General features: G+C 51.7%; 4 protein-coding genes across 4 annotated transcripts; all 4 read left to right on the top strand.

Annotated features, from left to right (window-relative positions):
• Window positions 1-1,212: 1,212 nt before the first annotated feature.
• Window positions 1,213-3,090, top strand: CABS01_01966 (uncharacterized protein; the record flags this gene model as incomplete). Its single annotated transcript, XM_060535345.1, has 4 exons — window positions 1,213-1,666; window positions 1,717-2,006; window positions 2,077-2,526; window positions 2,596-3,090. 4 exons carry the CDS (start codon window positions 1,213-1,215, stop codon window positions 3,088-3,090), a joined length of 1,689 nt encoding a protein of 562 aa, XP_060395650.1.
• An 886-nt stretch (window positions 3,091-3,976) lies between these two features.
• On the top strand, window positions 3,977-5,767 carry CABS01_01965 (uncharacterized protein; the record flags this gene model as incomplete). The annotated part of the gene is made up of 3 exons (XM_060535344.1): window positions 3,977-4,443; window positions 4,505-5,091; window positions 5,142-5,767. The coding sequence occupies 3 exons, from the start codon at window positions 3,977-3,979 to the stop codon at window positions 5,765-5,767; spliced, it is 1,680 nt and encodes a 559-aa protein (XP_060395649.1).
• A 1,164-nt stretch (window positions 5,768-6,931) lies between these two features.
• On the top strand, window positions 6,932-9,172 carry CABS01_01964 (vacuolar sorting protein VPS1; the record flags this gene model as incomplete). The annotated part of the gene is made up of 3 exons (XM_060535343.1): window positions 6,932-8,308; window positions 8,370-8,882; window positions 8,942-9,172. 3 exons carry the CDS (start codon window positions 6,932-6,934, stop codon window positions 9,170-9,172), a joined length of 2,121 nt encoding a protein of 706 aa, XP_060395648.1.
• A 2,825-nt stretch (window positions 9,173-11,997) lies between these two features.
• On the top strand, window positions 11,998-13,526 carry CABS01_01963 (Sodium:dicarboxylate symporter family protein; the record flags this gene model as incomplete). The annotated part of the gene is made up of 2 exons (XM_060535342.1): window positions 11,998-12,292; window positions 12,361-13,526. 2 exons carry the CDS (start codon window positions 11,998-12,000, stop codon window positions 13,524-13,526), a joined length of 1,461 nt encoding a protein of 486 aa, XP_060395647.1.
• Window positions 13,527-13,624: the final 98 nt, after the last annotated feature.

Genomic DNA, 13,624 nt, shown 5'->3' with positions numbered 1-13,624 from the left:
GATGGAAAAGTGGACCGTGAAGTGAATCTCTACTATTGACATCCCCAAGTTAAATCATCAAGGAGGTGCCCGGGTCTTTGTATCGTCGACAGTGAACAAGTTCTCTTGTCTCGTGGAAAGAAGAATAGAGAGAGTTTCCATGACTGTGTTTGAAATTCGAATTGAGTTCCATCCGCAATTGTGTGTTGGTGGAGAAGATGCAGGTTGTGTTCTCGGAAAGTGCGAAATGCCTTTGGACGTCGTCGATCCGGAAGGCGTTCCGGCGAACCGACCACGGCCAGGAAGGAGCGCGCTGAAGACGGTGCCGCACTTTCGGAAAATGCGAAAGACCGATTAGGTGGGTCTGGAGGGCCCATCTTCCACTCAGAGACGAGAACCGCGGCACGTCACAGCTGCCAAGGATGGGAAGAGCGCCGTAGGCGGTCCCAATTGGGGCAAGGTCAATTCGACGAAGCCAAGCTCGTGGCAGTCCGCGGTCACATGTCCGAACATGCGCCAAGTTCCACACCGTTCATGACTCTGAAGTGAGATCGTGTGTGGAGAACGCTACCTAAGCTACACTGGCTTGCAGTTTTGAGGCCCGTAAGGCGCTGGCGCGTGTCATCCGGTTTCCCCCCATCTTCGACAACAAAAGCTGATCGGTGCGTCCGTATGCACTGAGACCCTTGGATACTCCGAGCCAGTTGCGGCTCTGTCATTTGTATTCCCTTATCCAAAACCCATCTGGAATCGCAGCCTCGGCATTCCACGCGCTGTAGATTCGGGACCTTGGTGCCCATGGAGCGGCAAGAAGTTGTGGTTTTGAACGGCCTTTCGGTAAGCCCGCATTTTCCATCAAATTCAATTCGAGTATCCCAAGCCCTGCCCGCTTCAAGGTCCTCATCGGGCGATTCTTTGAAGCGTACACCCTAGCATAGCTGGGAGCTCTGATGGGTCTGATGGCATGAAACTTACATTTCATTGGTAGTGTACGAATTGTCGCAGCAAAAAGGTACGTTGTGATGTCAGTCCGCTTGCAACTTGTGCCATGCTTATACCCTCCCAGCTTAGATGTAGTCGTGACACACCCATTTGTGAGCGATGTAGTACATTAGACCTGTCATGCCAGTACCCTCAGAGAAGGCCTAGGAAACGTACCAAGAGAGAGGCCGATCACCCAAGGTGAGCCTAACTTCAAGCTCTCATCAAATTCAGGCCATTTCAGAAAAGCACATGACTGACACCCCAACCCCCAGGAGCACTGACAATGCTACTCTGTCACTCATCCTTGACCGTTTAGAACGTATTGAGAATAATCGTACAGCGTCAAGTGCCAACCCTACCGCTTCAGGATCATATCATCGACAAGCTTCTGACGAGTCTGGCTCCCCAGAGCCCTACTCACCCCGAGCCCGGGATCGATCGAGCCACTCGGCTTCACCTCCAAGTCCACCATCTAGGGCCGATGCTAGGAACACACCCTATCACGAGCGGGACATATTACCATCTCTTAGGCCCCATGGATCTGAAGGCTCGCGCCATCCCGCTGTGCTAGACGTTGCTGCAACTCTTGGTGACACGTTCGATCGTGTGCGAGAGCAAAGACTTCGACGTACCATGGGTCACAACACCATGGCAACCGAGGGTATTGATATTTCTCTCGAGAAGGCACGAACCTGGATTCACAGTAAGAATTATACGAACTCAGTGCCTCCGCGACACTGACAGTCATGTTAGATTACTTCACCTACAGTCCCACTGAGACATTTCTCAGCCTCGTGGATAGGAAAACTGTCGAATTAATACCAGATATGCTCTTGATGAGGCATGTCACCATCGACCCCTGCATCCTCATCATTTACTATGTCATTCTGTGGCGGGGATGCTACATCCTGAACACGAGGTCATACCACAGCCCAGACGGCAGATACGCGCGGAAGCTCTACCTGTGCTGTCTTAGGACTATGCCATGCTGGCAGAAGGAAGCCACCGGTTCGATCACTGATTTTATCGCTGCGATCTTCATGGTATACCCCTCTATCACCTCCTTGTACTCGTCTTACGTGCCACGGGTACCGTCACTAAGCAGATTTACAGACCGGCATTGCAGCAGAGTCTTATGACTTCGAAATGAGTCTAGAACTGCACCAATTGGCTTGCGAGTACGCCAAAGGACTCCAGATGCACAGTCTCGACAGTGATGACTACTTTGTGGCCACCGGTTGTCCCAGCACTGACGAAGACCGCAAGGGCATGTGGGAGCTCATTCAGACGGACCTCTTCTACCACTTGATCTATAACAAGCCGGCGACTCTATATCCAAGCCTCGATAAGTGGCAGGTAAATTTACCATGGCTATCACTCGACTTACCCCCGGAGGAAGGTGCTCAGGTTTCGACGATATCGTTTCTCTTTCGCAGCCGACTCGCGTTCATTCTGATCCGTTTCTTCCAAACGCTTGAAGGACTCGAGAACGAGTCAGAAGCTGTCGCGGCCATCGAGCCTCTGTGCCACGAGATAGAAGTACTATTTGATGAATGGGGAATCGTAAGTCGACCTCACAACCTGCAGCACTGCTCTATCCGATGGGGTTCGAGTCTATTAACACCGCTACAGGAAGACTGGATCGGACGATCAGGCGACAACCACATGGATCTGTGGATGTTGGCAGGCCTGGTTCTAACCGGCTACACCTCCATCATTTTTATGCTGCGGAAAGCTACTCTCCTAAACTCAAACTGCCCTGTACCAGTCTGCACCGACAACAACGTGCCCAGGACGGACTTCTCAACCCGAGCCTCGCGTCGAATCCTCAACCTGACGTATAATATGCTCCACATCTGGAAGTTCCCCGCGGCGGAGGCAATCTCGTACATCCTTGGCGCCTACCGAGCGCACACCGCCTATGCCCATCTGGCGAGCAACGCCATGAATGCCCCCAGCCCCGGCGACGTGATTGAGGATCTGCATTTGCTGGACCGCGTCGCCCAAGGTATCGAGACTGCGACACAGCAGGAAAGCGATTTTCTTCCGTTGGCACGGGAGATGAAGAGGATCAATGCTCAAGTCAAGGAAAGGGTCAATGGCACTACGAGTGCACGGAATGCTTGATTCCATATCTAAAAGTTGTCGCAACGCATTAACCAACTTGGCGATTCAGATATTAGACACGTTCAGCTTGGCCATACCACATCATTGGACTTCTGTACATTATCTACACAGCCCCTTCAGCTTTCGAGCAATACGTCGGTTTAGGCTGTGTCCTTGTGATGATTGGCCCATGTAGCTTATCGCACCTTCGCTGACTGCAGGTCAGAACAACCTCTTTAGTGGCTAGTTTAATTCTTCGCCATCGAAACTTTCTCACCGGTCTACTCAAACGGGAAGACTGTAAGAGGGTGTCATGCAGAATATGAAGTCATGTGCTGTCGACGGCAGCTCGCGTGTAATCTGCCCGCAACTGAACGAGACCATCATCACAGCCTCGTCTTTGAAGCCTTCATAGATATTGTCCCGCCGTCTCCTCTAATCGCTCGTCTGATTCTCGTCCCTATGCAGTAGAACCTATACTCGGGAGATTCTCTTCTCACACAGGACAGAATGACTAGCATAGCCAACACCAACACCATGACCCGTGCCACCGATCAAGCGGCTTCTTTGAGTCCAAGGACTTCAGCAAACCTTTCATCCAACACTGCATACAGCGTTTCATTGGCAGACAGCGAAGATGAAGAACCTCCTGTACCCGCCGGAACTCGCAGTGCAAACAATAACACAGGGCCAGAATATGTCGAAATGCTTCCAGCAGCAGAGAAGGGTAGCAGCAAAGTAAAACTAAAGGGCCGTCGGAGATCCTCGGGTAGAGTCGTCTGGCAGATGATAGCTTTCTACGTACTAGGTATAGGTGGCCTTTCTACCTGAATAAGCGGCGCAACCACAGCTACTTCAATGCTGACAAGTCTCCGGTCTACCAGCTTTGGGATTTATGGCCACTCACATGGCCTTCTTCATCCTTTTGGACGGTCAGCCTGTTGCAACGTCTGGCTTCAGTCAGAACTTACAGGCTGCTCTAGCTAACTTTCTTGCCATCGCCGTCGAGATTTGTCTTCTCAGTGGCATCGCAGTAGCTTACGACCAGACTCTGTGGCGACTCCTCCGTCGCAAAGCACTCAGAGCATACACAATCGATAAGCTTGTAACCCTGGTTCTGAGTCCGTGGAACTTGTTCCGGTCGGATCTTTTGACTAGCGCACCCGAGCTCTGGTTGATCGCGTTTCTCTGCTTCATGATCCCAGTTACTGTCGTCTTCCCGCCTGGTGCGCTGACAGTTGAGTTTGAAAATGCGGTGTTGCCGGTCACTTTGACGAATGTGCCGACACTGGATATCAGTGACTGGGGAAACGGGAGTGCCAGAGACTTTATGCGGCTCTCGTTGATGGAGCCTGATAACGATCTTGTCTACGTGTTAGTATATAATCCACCATGACCAAATCTTTACTAGCTGATTGGATCTATGATACTTTAGAGATGAGATACGACCAAACTTGAGACAAACTGCCTCCCTTGTCATCAGTCTTGGCGAGCCGGTACATTTTGCTTCGCCTTGCAGTGGTCCTTGTACCTACAACTTGGTCTTTGATGGACCGAAGTTCGATTGCAATCAACCGAAGCCAACAAAGCAGAAATACCCAACCCTAAATCCCTGCACTCGAGACGTTTTCTACACCGAAAACGGGGCATACTCGAACCAATCCTTCGTGTACAACAACACTCTTGTCATAACTTGGGATACAATAAAGGGCGGGCAGTGCGTTCCGGATGGTCGCAGAACAATGGATTGCACAATGGAGCTTGCTACCTACAACTTTACTATTTCTGACTCTCAAAATGGCACCCGCGAGATTGAGACTGAGATCCTCAAAACTTCACCGATATGGACGGACGAAGCACCGGTTCAGAAAGAATTCGCAACGTACTTTTTCGATTACAGATACGAAACAGCTTATGACTCGCCCATAAATCAGCAAGAGCTCACGAGAAACTTCACACGTGCCCAAGCATTTGCTATCAGGAAAGCTGCCGTAGATGCCATGGTCGGCGGTGTATTTCTATGTAAGTGAGGACGCGACCAAATCAGTCTACCTGTTTCTAATGCGTCAAAGACCGAGATGAAAGATATGGTGTCGAACTACCATGGATTAAGCCCGGACCTGGCTCCCTTGCCGCAGGAAGCCCTTACATTGGACTCGAGGATAAGTTCAACCCAACCCTTGATATCAGCCCCCAATCAATCGAGAGATATCTACAGGATGTCGTGATCTCCACCGTGTCGTTAAATCAAATGTCGGCTGGACCTCTATGGGTCAACAGTCAGCCTGTTGAGGCACTCGCCGGTGCAAACATCTACAGCTTCAGCGAGCCGTGGCAATTCTATGCCCCGTATGTTTCGTGCCTAGTAGTCACGCTGACAGTGTACATTCTTGGGTGGAGGGCATTACACCGAAACGGATGTTCGGCTGGAAATAGTTTCCTTCAGTTCGTGGTAACGACCAGCACGAGCAGCAGGCTACATGAACTTGGGAAGCCTTGCGGTATCGGGGGAAGCGAGAGTTTCTCGAAAGAGTTGAAAGATGTTAAGCTCCGTTTCGGCATTAAGCGGACGACGAGTGATGTAGAGTCAGGTAATGGGGATGAACGGGTGGTTGTCCTCGGGACTGAGTCTGAGATTGAGTCGCTTCGGGCTCGACATCTCAGACCTCACCGCGACGTAAGCGCTTTTCCCACATGATCAGGTTGGAGTTCACTCGCGAGATAGAATTTGCTCTATACTTTAGCTCGGGTGGGCCTCCGACGTCAAGACACCAAGAACCTTATTCATTGGATGATCCCATCACAACTCACGACAGACGAGCTTATCAACATTCACTGTTCTTTCGGACATGTTGCGGAAAGCCAAATCTGTGATAGTGGGATAACTCAGTCACCTGTGTGATGCTCTGTAATGTCGCATTCCCGAACTTCCAATTTGACTTCCTGTATCCATTTCTTAAACCTCCAGTCGCAGAGCCTGTTTTCAGTTTGTTGAGGTATCTTTCATCATACCCCATGACCAAGCATCTCTGGTGAGTCTATCGATCTCGGCAAGGGCAGATCCATATCGAATCTTTGAACCGCAGGGCGCGCCTTAGACCAATATTCAGCGATATTACAGCGATATGAATCTTGTATATACATAAGGTACTTTGCATACCAATGGAATTTAGACGTAACTGCGACTCCTATACCGTCCTGAGTAGAGATCCTGGTACCAGGTTGCTGCCGTTCGGCAATTGATCAGGGAACTACTTTCTTCTAACAAAAGACCGCCAACGCAAACATATGACGAACAATAGTACCCAAATTCTCACCAATTAGCACGAGCCTCCTGTCTTAAATCTGTCAACATATCATCACATGCCAGAACGTAGGTTCGTCGCAAATTGCGTCATCTGCATGTATATTCATACCTTGCAGCAAACTCGAGATTGGGTATTGGTTCATCGGTTGCAAGAACACATCGGCTATAGCCCATGAAATATGTGTGCCGCTGCAGATAACAATTTGTTTTCGACAGATAAGGTGGGTGTGATTAATTTTACCTCGTGACTGCATAATCAGGTCCGCTCCCGAAACTGAACTCTCTTACAAGTCTAGACAAATCTATAGATTCGGCGTCCGCTAGCCATTTCAGTTGAGGCCTACAATGCCACAGCTCGCATGTAAACGCATGTGAAGACTGCTCAGAAAGCAATTGCACATGTTGGAAACCATGGAAATATTTATGCAGTGAGGATGCACCTATCTTTCCTCTGTTTGATTTCAACTTCATTTCCATCGACTTGAAAGTGTCTATCTGCCTGAGCCTCTCACTACAAATTTCCACATTTCCACAACCATTGTTAGAACAAAGAAAATGGCCGTCTCTAGCCTGAACAAACCCGCGGCCCCATCCCTTGGACTGCGATCTCAGAGATCTACCCATCGCCTCAACCAGATCGAAAAACTACGTGCCAATGGTATTGGCAACCTGATTGACTTGCCTCAACTTGTCGTCTGTGGCGACCAGTCCGCAGGCAAAAGTTCCGTGCTAGAGGGCATTACTGGCATGCCTTTCCCTCGTCAAGAAGGTCTCTGTACCCGATTTCCCACGGAGATTGTTCTACGGCACTCTAATGAGCCATTCATGGCGAAGGCTACTATTCGGCCTCACTCTTCTCGCCCGCCTGGTATTGCACAGACTCTCAGTGACTATGTGCGCGAGATGGAGGAAGACCTCTCCGACCTTCCCGTCGCCATTGAGGAGGTCTCCAAGCTTATGGGGATACGCGGCTTTACCGACTCTCCTGATGATGCTGCGTTTGCATCTGATGCTCTTCGCATTGAGATTTCGGGCCCTACAGGATTGCAACTGAGCATTGTTGACCTCCCTGGCCTTATTTCGGTGTCCAACGAGGAACAGTCTCAAGCTGACGTTGAGGCCGTCCATGCTATGGTTCGGGGCTACCTCAAGAGCACCCGAACCATCATTCTCGCTGTGGTTCAAGCCAGCAACGACTTTGCCAATCAAGGCATAATCAGAATCGCCCGCGAGTATGATCCAGATGGACAACGGACTGTCGGTATAATCACCAAACCCGATCTCATCAATGCTGGATCTGAGGCCAAGCTCGCCAACATCGCCAAGAACAAAGACGCTATCAAGCTCAAACTCGGCTTCTTCCTTCTCAAAAACCCCAGTCCATCCGAGATGAAAGCCGACAGTGGCAACAACAATCGCGCAGAACGTGAAATGAACTTTTTTTCTTCACCAGCCTGGAAGGCTCAAAACCTTGACATGAGCCGGGTTGGCATTGAAAATTTGAAAGCATTTTTACAAGAGCTTCTGGATGAGCACCTCGAGGGGGAGCTGCCCAAACTGAAGGATGAGATCAGACGTAAACTCGGCTGTTTTGAAAAAGATCTCGAAGAAATGGGCCCTGAACGCCGATCCCTCGGCGATATTCGATCTTTCATGACCAGCGTCAGTATGCGCTACTATCAACTAGCTCAGGCGGCCCTAGACGGGAATTATCACTGCTCTGAAGCCGCCTTCTTCAAGGAAAAGAACGGAAGCAGACTTCGCTCCTTGGTTCACCAGCGAAACGGTGCTTTCGCAACGAAAGTCCGTGAACAAGGTCACAAACGCAAGATTACCTACGGTCCACCTACGCCCCGCTCAGAAGATGGTTCTAGCAGTAAGAGCGGCCAAATTCTTGTGACGGGAACTGAGATGGTCTCCTGGGTTCGGGAGGTTAGCCTTCGAAATGTTGTGTGATTCCTACAACAAAGTCAAAACCGCTAATTGTGATCAGACTTACACCCAGACCCGAGGTCGTGAACTTCCTGGCAATTACAACCACATCCTACTCGCTGAGCTTTTCCACGAGCACTCAAGTCCGTGGCGCGATCTCGCAAAAGACCATGTTTCCACTGTTCTAGAGTGTGTCTCAAAATGGATCCGTGAAGCGGTGGCTACGCTTGTTCATGAGGATCGCCTACGCAGAGACACCACCAGCTTCTGTCAAGAGCAGCTAGAACTCTCTAGGAAGGCTGCATTCAAGGAGCTTGAGCAATTATTCTTGGATGAGGATCGTCATCCAATTACGTACAATCATTATTACACTGACAACATCCAAAAGGCGCGCAACACATCGCAGAAAGACCTTCTAGAGAACTCGCTCGCCATGGTTGGTGCGCGCAATCTTAGAACTTGCGATGCCAATGACAGAAAGCTTCTCGTTGAAGAATTGCAACCCAAGCTCTGCGTTAATATGGATCAGCAAGCATGTGAGGAGGCTCTCGCAGGTCTCAATGCTTACTACAAGGTACGTACTCAAATCACACTTGCCTTCTCTCTGCTCAAGACACTGATATTGTCTCACAGGTTGCAATGAAGACGTTCGTGGACAACGTGTGTAGACAAGTCATTGAACGCCACATTCTGGCTCCGCTGCCAGAGATCTTTTACCCCACGACAGTCTCGCAATTCTCTGACGATGAGCTACTGCGCATTGGGTCGGAGCCGGAGAAGGAAATCGCTCGACGGCAAAGGCTAGAGGCGTCTGTTAAAGGGTTACGAAGTAGCCTTCTTGAATTGCAGTGCTTATCAGGTTAGCTAATGTTTAGATCGATGACTTTGCTGAGCCCTTCCTGCTAACACTGTCGCCTGGGGATGTTCCTTCTTCTTTAGTTGCAGTTCTGATGAGACGAATCTGGTACAATATTTGCAACAGCTTGACGTTTACTTCGAATCTATATCTTCTAATTGCTCTCGTCGTTCATTCGGGATCACCGCGCTAGTTTCCGTCTTGCTGGGGTTTTTATCTTTGGTATTTGCTGACCCAGTAGCATGGACATTATTCTGTTATCCGCAGCTTTCTCGTGCCATTCTCTCAGCAGGATATGAAAGTGCAGCAGCTATCTGCAAGTCATACCCTGATTACATTGGGGCGTCATTGGCAGGTTCCGATATGAGCCAGCTTAGCACAGTGTTTGGGCCTCAGAAAGAACTAGTCGCCAGAACATGATGAGGCTCTGTCCGTCTTACTATTATGCCGTCCACTTTTCGTTGCCTTCCGCAGGGTGACCGGCTTCCATCACAGCCTAAACCCACGCCTTTTTGAACACAGTTCGAGGTCGATGCTACCTAGAGGGCCTCGTCGAGTCTCTTGCCTGGTTGTCGTGGGTCCCTAGGCTCTCCACGCCAACATGGACTACACCGCTTCCAAGACTGTACCTAGCTGGAACCCGCCGTATACCTCACCCTTTTTTGAGGCTGGAGCGTTGGATTAATCCCGGTCTTCCATTGATATCCCTTCTTATTGTGGGAGATGGGGCCACATGGAGCTCCACGGCAGCGGCAGCCAACCCCAGCTCTCCGTCGCCTGCTCCCCAAACCAAGAGCCGCGTGCTCGACCTGCATACGCCAGAACTCGGCCCGTTGTAGTTCATTGCCTCCCGAATTCCCTCAAGCAGATAATTAAGACATCTCAAAAGGACAGGAAACAGGCATTCGACACCCCAAGAGCGAGCATTATCTGTCAAATTCCAGATATCAGGGCGACAAAACTGAACACCTCGACTGTCAGTGGTCAGACGTTGCAGTAGTCTTCTCGAAAGCACTCAGTGCTCGGCTACCCACATTGGTACCCTGCACTCCGTTACACTGTACGTAATAAACAGACATGAACCAGGGTATCTGTGTCCGGACCGGCGTGGATCGGCCAAGCATCACTTCACGCCCTATCTTAGCAAAAGGGAGCACGCGAAGGTGACCTGCCGACCACCAGTGCAAGTCGACGCATTTCTACGGCTACGCGTGGCTTTCAGCGGAACTCCTGAGCGGAGGTGGGTGGAATGTCGAAAGCAAACAAGCTCCGGCGCCACGGCCAAGCCTTTTTTTTCTCTCGTTGGTTTTTCTGTCGACGGTCCCTCTCCTCTCCACCCCCAAATTAAATTTCTCGGAGCCCCATGCCCGACCCTTCACCCTCGTCCTCGCGCTCCTCCGCCGAGCCTCTCGGCAAGGCTCGGCGCGGCACGGCATTCGCCGTGGCGGACCAATGGGCGGAGGCCGCGGTCGTACCAACGTCGCCCGAGAGTCATGTCTGACGGATGCCAACCGGGGCGCAATCACCCTGGGCAACTTGGTAACGAGCCTTGGTTTTCTTGGACGCGCCGAATCCTTTTGCTCTCCGTGGAGCTTTTTGCTAGCTGACAACGCGATTGCAAACTGGAAGCCGAGTTTAGGCCTCAGACAGAGCTGTCATTGACAATTGTCAAGATGGGGAGACGACGAGACCCGCGTTTTGTGGGGTGAACCTGGAATGGAAGTTCGAGAGAGAGCTTCGAGCTGGATCAATCGAAGTGTCTGCGACAACGCTACAAGTGGTCAGTTGAGGTTGCAACGATGCGAGCCAGGTACGAGGCTCTTTGCACCATACCACTGAAGGCATCTGATACTCAATGATACTCACGCAAATGACCTTCTCACCGTTCGATGAATAACACCAGCAAAGCCCCGTCGTCACCGCCAAGATGTGTTTCCAGCCAAGGCCAATACCCAGACGACCATCCCGACATGACAAACTGACTCGGCCAGTCAAGCTTCATTGTCCTATCTCTTGTCGTCCGGTACCCTCCCTTTGGACGATCCAGAAAAGTTCTCCTGGCCAGCCCACTCTTCCAATTCGACCTTGCCTCTGCCAATGCTGCGTCGCAGTTTTCCACCCCATAGCATCCCAGTCACGCACGCACCTGTACTATCTGACTTCCTTCTCGTTCTCCAAGGTCCTACGCCGGTGGCCAGTCGCCCAACCCTTTGCACGGTCGTGTGTAGGAGACTTGCAGTCTTAATCCAGACCTGCGGATTGACCAAGACACCAAGACCCATCTCTCCTTCATCGACGCGCGACTGGTGGGTAACGCGGGGATGGAATGGATCCTCTTACACCTTCCTTTCGTGTGAAAGATGCCAACAGCTGTGCCCTCCCCCAGTTCTGATATCCTTCTTGGCGGGTGAGAGATACGCGTGCCCTATCTCGTCCTTGGTGAAATCCCCAACCTGATGGCCTGGCGCACCCTCCAGTCCCCAGCGGAATCGCCCACGCGAGCTTCCTCTTATTCGGCCCCTATCCAAGATGTGGCCGATTAGAGCTTTGGCATCGTAGGCTAGCCAGCCCCTGCTCGCCACACTGATAGACAAGACTCTCGGTGCAACCCAGGTTCAGCTTGACCCACGAGCCGGGTGTTCTTCACGTATATATCCCTCGCTCGAGTCGCCGATCAGGGTCGATGGAACTTCTTCTCTCGTCCTTCTTCCTCTCAGCGTGGTAGCGATCTTGGTACGGCTCGTTGTCCAGTATCTTGTGACTCCGTCTCCAGGCAACCCCGTTGTTTCGCCAACATCTAGACACATTACCTCCGTCCACAAGCCAGCTCAAGATGGAGAAGTCAGAGTATGGCACGGCCGACAAGGCCGTCCGAGAGAACTCAAACTCCTCGATGGATCAGGTCCAGCACCAGACCTCCATCACATCGGAGGTGTCGGTCCACGAGAAGAAACCGTGGTGGCACCCGGTCATCGAGCCTGGTTCCGCCGTCCAGATCATCATTGCCGCCGCCATCGCCGTCGGTATCGGTTTGGGCGTCAAGACTGCGCACCCAGATATCCCCGCAGCCGCCACGACCATTCTCATCATCCCCGGTAACCTGTGGTTGCGGTCTCTGAAAGCCGTGGGTATGCTGGTCCTTGCTCCTGTGCGGCTGCATCAGACACGTTGAGCGTTGGAGCTAACAATAAATCAGTCCTGCCCCTCATCGTGACAGCAATGGTCCTCGCCGTCCAAAAGCTCAAGGAAATCTCCCACGGCGGTGCCAAGCTCGCAAAGTGGACAATCGGCTACTACGTCATCACAACCATCGTAGCCATCGTCCACTCCATCATCATGACCTCCCAAGTTTGGGCCCGCCTCATGACAGTCGCCTCGGCAGAGTCCATCGCCACAGACAGCATGTCCGCGAAAGACCAGGAGTCCTACGAGGAGAGGAAAGATCAAGACATTCCTGCCACCGTCACCGAGCTCTTCAACTCCCTCATCCCAGCGAACGTCGTCGACGCCCTCGCCTCTGATCATCTCCTCGCCGTGCTCGTCAGTGCCGTCGTGATCGGCTATCTCATCGACAACCGCGACGGCCAATCCTCCCTCATCAAGGCGGCGCGCGAGGTCGAGGCCCTCATCATGATCATCATCACCTTCCTCATCAAGCTCGCCCCCATCGGCGTCTTCTTCCTGATTCTGCCAAACATGTTCAAGCTCGACATCAACGATATCGGCGTGAACCTCGGCATCCTCATGGGCGGCGCCATCAGCTCCATGTTCTTGCACCTCTTCATCGTTCTCCCCCTTATCTTCTTCGCCTTCACCCGCCAGAACCCATACACCCTCTGGTTCAAGTGCTCGCCCGCCTGGTTGACGGCGTGGGGAACCGCGTCCTCGGCAGCGACCCTCGCCGTCACCATGAAGTGCTGCCGTCAGACGCTCAAGGTCCCCGAGACGGTCACCAAGTTCGCCGTGCCCCTGGGTTGTCTCGTGAACATGGACGGAACCGCTATTTACTTCCCAATTGTAGTGGTTTTCCTCGCTCAGACCCAGGGTCATGTCCTTAACGCGGCCGACTACATCATCATCCTGTTGCTGTCGACTCTGGCTTCTATCGGCACCACCCCAATCCCGAGCTCCTCCCTCGTTTTGACGGTTATGATCTCATCGAGCGTGGGTATTCCCCCAAGCGGAATGTACGGTGTTGTCGTAGCCATCGACTGGTTCATCGATCGATTCCGCACTGCCACCAACGTTAGCGGCGACTTGTTCGCTGCTGTGATTGTTACTAAGATGACCGGTATTACCGATCCTGTCGACGGCTCTGAAGTTGTTGAGGAAGAAGTCAGGCACAATGATGAGCGCGTCTAAGTTACTTGCGTGTAGAAAGTGTATGTGTAAAACAAGGAATACAATCGAATGAATATCACTCCAGCTGAAACTTGCAAAGCATCGAGCCACGATGAATG

Source organism: Colletotrichum abscissum (genome assembly GCF_030869225.1).
Source record: "Colletotrichum abscissum strain IMI 504890 chromosome Unknown Scaffold_4.1, whole genome shotgun sequence".
Taxonomy (NCBI): Eukaryota; Fungi; Ascomycota; class Sordariomycetes; order Glomerellales; family Glomerellaceae; genus Colletotrichum; species Colletotrichum abscissum.
Note: the sequence above shows the minus strand (reverse complement) of the source record. Positions and strands in the feature narration are given on the sequence as shown.